The sequence below is a fragment of the Mus pahari genome, chromosome 3 (assembly GCF_900095145.1).
Source record: "Mus pahari chromosome 3, PAHARI_EIJ_v1.1, whole genome shotgun sequence".
Lineage (NCBI taxonomy): Eukaryota > Metazoa > Chordata > Mammalia > Rodentia > Muridae > Mus > Mus pahari.
Genome location: NC_034592.1, coordinates 102542580 through 102547845, shown reverse-complemented (window position 1 = coordinate 102547845; position 5266 = coordinate 102542580). Strand labels below are relative to the sequence as shown.

General features: G+C 41.8%; 1 protein-coding gene across 1 annotated transcript in view; it reads right to left on the bottom strand.

The window, feature by feature from the left end:
- Rad51 (RAD51 recombinase) overlaps nt 1-5266 on the bottom strand; it is a 22865-nt gene that overhangs the window by 4165 nt on the left and 13434 nt on the right. Inside the window, exons 6-7 of the mRNA XM_021192981.2 lie at nt 4831-4925; nt 612-725 (exon numbers count right to left, since the gene is read on the bottom strand). Coding sequence (XP_021048640.1) covers nt 612-725; nt 4831-4925 — 209 coding nt within the window. The remainder of the gene's footprint in view (nt 1-611; nt 726-4830; nt 4926-5266) is intronic.

The following is a 5266-nucleotide window of genomic DNA, read 5'->3' as shown; positions in this document are numbered from 1 at the left end:
GGGCTACACAGAGAAACCCTGTCTCGAAAAACCAAAAATAAATAAATACATAAATAAATATAAAAACAACAACAACAACAACAAAAAGATATACACAGAGAGTTTTTTAAAAAAAGGAACTTTGGGGTGGACAGATGGCTCAGCTGCTAAAAATACTTTCTGCTCTTTCAGAGAACCCAAGTTTGTTTTCCAGCACCCATCCTGGGTAGCTCATAACCATCTCTAACTCCTGCTCCAGGGAATCTGATGTCCTGTCCTAACCTATATAGGTACCCTGATACATTAGGCATACATTCACAGAAACACACGTATAAGTAAAGATAAATCTTTAATTAAAACAAAATCCAAATTGTCACTACATTAAAAGCAAACAAACAACTCTATTTCCAGGCATAGTGGTGCATGCCTTTAATGCCACTACTTGGGAAGGCAGAGGCAGGAGGATCTCTGTGAGTTTGAGGCCAGCCTGGTCTAAGACAGCCAAGACTAGACAGAGAGACCTTGTTTAAAAGACAAAAAAACCCCTTAAAATGTGAATTTCTATTCAAGCTGTCATCCAGACTCAAGGAAAGGGCCACGGGCACACGTTTAGTGTCTCACTGAGTACATACCTGGATTCTACCATCATGGCTGACGCTTGGTAAAGGAGCTGGGTCTGGTGGTCTGTGTTGAACCCTCGTGCATATGCTACATTATCTAGGACATCACTGCCAGAGAGACCATATCTAGAAAAGAGGAGATTTTTAGGCTGTAGATAGAGCTCAGTCAGGTGAAAAATTAATACCTAATATTTCTATCACCCACAAAGATAAGTAGCAGCATTCCTACTGGCTTTCAGAGTCCCACAAGTATGATTCCTGTTCTGTTAGTGGTATGGACAAGCCAAATAGAGATGATAGCAACAGTTATTTTAAACTAAAACTGAGACCTAAGGTAAATTAAATTTATTCTTTGAGGCCTCCTTATGAGAAACTTTCAAGTCAGAAAAGCCAAGAACTACAGTCAGAATTAGCATAAACAAAAATAACCAACCATTCAAAGACTATGTTAGATGATTGACACCTTAGTATTTCTTATGTCTCAGCGATTATTTTCTTTTGCATTTAAAGAGCAAACTATGTATTTCCTATTTTCATAGAATGATCTGTATTTTCTTAACTTTGTAACTACCACCTAAGACATAAATGTTCAAGACAGTGGATGTAAGGCACTTTCTTTTTTTTTTTTTTGTTTTTTCGAGACAGGGTTTCTCTGTATAGCCCTGGCTGTCCTGGAACTCACTCTGTAGACCAGGCTGGCCTCGAACTCAGAAATCCGCCTGCCTCTGCCTCCCAAGTGCTGGGATTAAAGGCGTGCGCCCCCCACGCCCGGCTCGGGACTCCCTCTCTGAAGGCAGTAAGTTTGATGCATCTGTCTGAGGATTTATCCAAATGCCTGCTGAGGTGTGGGGATATGGGGGCATGCACAGGTAATGGCTATGTTTTTAGGCTAACCCCAAATTCCTGGGCTACAGTAATCAAGACTTAGCCTCCACAGTAGCTGGCTCACAAGTCTAGAAAGCATACTTTGCCAGCTTCCTCTCAAATAGATCCGATTCTCTTCCTTTTGCCCTTCTAAAACTTGGCTAGAGTCTAAACACCGGAGAAGAAAAAGCAGAAATAAAATTCGCTTTGCCAGGTGCCTAACCCATTTTTGAAACACCCATTTCAAGGCCTTTAAAATTCTCAATTCTTTTTTTTTTTTGGTTTTTGGAGACAGGGTTTCTCTGTATAGCCCTGGCTGTCGTGGAACTCACTCTAGACCAGGCTGACCTTGAACTCAGAAATCCGCCTGCCTCTGCCTCCCAAGTGCTAGGATTAAAGACGTGCGCCACCATGCCCAGCTCAAAATTCTCAATTCTTTAAAATACTATACAAGTATTGGCTATACATCTTGCTGGCATTAAAGAGTTTCTTCACTGAGAGCAAAAGCGTTCCAGAAGTTTTCACAGGATTCTACACTTTTTTTTTACTATTCCTTTCTTGAAATGAATACTGAGGCCCAGAGGTAAATGGACCGACACAGAGCAGACTGCAGGGGGACGCATGGCAGAGAAATCCATCATTCCTGGCTTCTGTATCCAGGGCTGGCTTGGAAACCACATGTCCTCCTGCCTCTGTGTCTCAAGTGCCTGTGAGGGGCTATCTGCCCTTCGTTTACAAGGTTATAAACACCTTGCCATTGTGTTTTGTATATTAGTCAAGCACTGATTGTTTTTATCAACATCCCAATGAGAAACATGTGCAATCACTTCTGACCCAAGTAATGTTCTGTTTGCTTACAGTTGTTCTCTTATTTAATAATTCAAAAGATAATGTTAGGACTGACAAGATGGTTTAGTAGTTAAAGGCACTTGCTGCCAAGCCTGGCTGCCTCAGTTCAATCCCCAGGACCCATGTGGTAGAGTGAGAAAACAGACCTCTATGGGTTGTTCTCTGACCTCCATACATGTGCTATGGAATGTGTGCAACAACATGCACACAAGCAAAAATAATTTTTTATTTTTCAATTTAAAAGTTATTTAAATGAAATCTAATGGGCTCTAATTCTTTGAGAGCTTGTGTTCCTGATCCTCTCATAAGGATAGAGTTACACAATAAGACTGTCAAGAAAGAAACTCAAAGGCTGAGCATAATGTTACACACCTTTAACCCACACACTCGGGAGGGGGGAGGGAGGGAGGTGGGGAGGGAGGGAGACAGAACGAGCATGCAGATCTTGCATGGTGGTGCAAGCCTATATAACTCCCACTACTTGAAGGTGGACGCAGGAAGATCAGGAGTTCTGGGCCAACCTCAGCTATACAGTGCATTCATGGCCACCTAGGTCTAAGTGTCCCAAACAAGGCAGGTATGAAAATGCATCGTCATCTAGCCACACCAGAGCAGAGAGGAAAGTATCGAGAGTTTCAGGATAACCTGGGATACCTCAGAGTTTTGATCAAGCCTGAGCTACGTGGTTAGACTGTCTCAAAAACAAAACCAAGGGGCTGGGGTATTCGTACAAATCACTGTGAACTTTTTATTCAGTGCCATTGATCCATATCTAAGCCATCTATTGATTTAGGTTGGTTTTTTTTTTTTTTTTAAGACAGTTTCATTATGTAGCTTTCAGACTATGCTAGCTCACAGATATCTGCTTGATTCTGTCTCTTGACATGAGTAACTCTCCCCACACATACCTTTTTTTTTTTTTTTGAGTACTGAGAATTGAACTTAGGGTCTCATGTATGCTAGACAAGTACTTTACCACTGAGCTATACCTAGCTGCATATCTACGTTTAAGTCAGTATCATGTGTAATGACTATTGTAGTTTTATGATGAGTTTTCAGTTAAGGACTTAGGCTGGAGAGATGGCTCAGAGGTTGAAGATCAGTGACTGCTCTTCAGAGGTCCTAGGTACAATCCCCAACACTGGTACATCAACTCACAACTATAATATTCACCAAAATTCCAATTTGATATCCAATGGCCTTTTCTGACCTCTGAAGGCACCAGCTACATACTCTGGTGCAGACACATGCAGGCAATGCCCCTCCTCACAAACAAATAATAAATAGATAAGTAAATGGAGCTCTAGATTTTTCCGAATCTTATGAGTTTATCAATTTGTTAAAAAAAAAAAAAAATTGCTAGAATTTTGACATGACTTACAGATCTTTAACAATCTCAATTTTGTGATGTCCTCTCGGATATTAAAAGATACTGGTACTTACCGCCCTTCAGAGGACCTGGGCTGACTTTCCAGAACCCACACGGTGTCTCACAAACATTTATAATTCAAGTTCCAGAGGATCTGCTGCCTCTCCCGGCCTCCATGTGCAGTCCTTGCACTTGGTACACGTCATACACGCGGGCAACACTCATATACACAAGAATACATCTTAATTATGCCTATAATTACCTTCTTGGTGAACTGATTTTTTTAATGATAAATGTTCTTCCTGGGCAAGTGAGATGGCATAAGGATTCTTGCCATCAAACCTGAGCTCAATTCCTGGAATCCACATGGTGGATGGAGACATTAACTCCCGGAAATTGTCCTCTGACCTGCACATGCATGATATGCACAGGCATGCTTATGCCTACACAGATACACATATAACAAGTTCTTCCTCACCAGGAAGTGATGACACACGCCTTTAATCGCAGCACTCAGAAGGCAAAGGCAGGTAGGTCTCTGTGGGTTTCAGGCCAGTCTTGTCTACAGTGAGTTCTAGGCCAGCCAGGGCTACACAGAGAAACCTGGTCTTGAAAATCAAAAAAGGTTTTATCCCCTCAGCTTTAGTAGTATGTTTTTTTGGGGTGGGGGCTCCTGCAGTCTTTTAGTTTCTCTTAGGGTTCTTGATTATGTTATCTTTTTCAGACCTTTTATTTTCAACCTGTCCTTTTTTTTTTTTTTTAAGATTTATTTATTTATCATTATATCTAAGTACACTGTAGTTGTCTTCAGACACACCAGAAGAGGGAGTCAGATCTCATTAAGGATGGTTGTGAGCCACCATGTGGTTGCTGGGATTTGAACTCAGGTCCTTCAGAAGAACCTTCAGTGCTCTTAACTGCTGAGCCATCTCTCCAGCCCACAACCTGTCTTTAAAGTGTTTCTTTGGAAGACACATATAGTTGGATCTTGCCTTTGATTCCACCTGAGGTACTTACAGATTGTCGAGTAAAGAATGCTTCCCATTAAAGATTGTTGTTTTCAACCACACACACAACTGGGGTGTAGCATAATGAGACACATTTCAGGCAAGTTAAACTTGCTAAACACATTCAAGCCTCAAGACCTACCTCTCAGCTACTGCTAGCAGCCGCTCCGGCCTAAAGGTGCCCTCGGTGTCAATGTACATGGCCTTCCCTTCACCTCCACCACGGTCAATGGGGAGCTGGGGGGAAAGAAACAGTGGAAACACTCACACTTCTGATACAGTTGCCAAGTTCCCCATGATAAACCTAATCTCCTCCACTCCAAATAAGGGCTAAAACACTTTAGCCCTGAAAAAAATTACATATATTATACTATATAACATATAGTATAATCTCACAAAATAAAAAACTATAGTAATTAAAAAAGATCCAGGCCAGCCTGGGTTATAGTATGAGGTCAGAGGTTAAGAGTACTGGCTGGTGGCGCACGCCTTTAATCCCAGCACTTGGGAGGCAGAGGCAGGAGGATTTCTGAGTTCAAGGCCAGCCTGGTCTACAAAGTGAGTTCCAGGACAGCCAG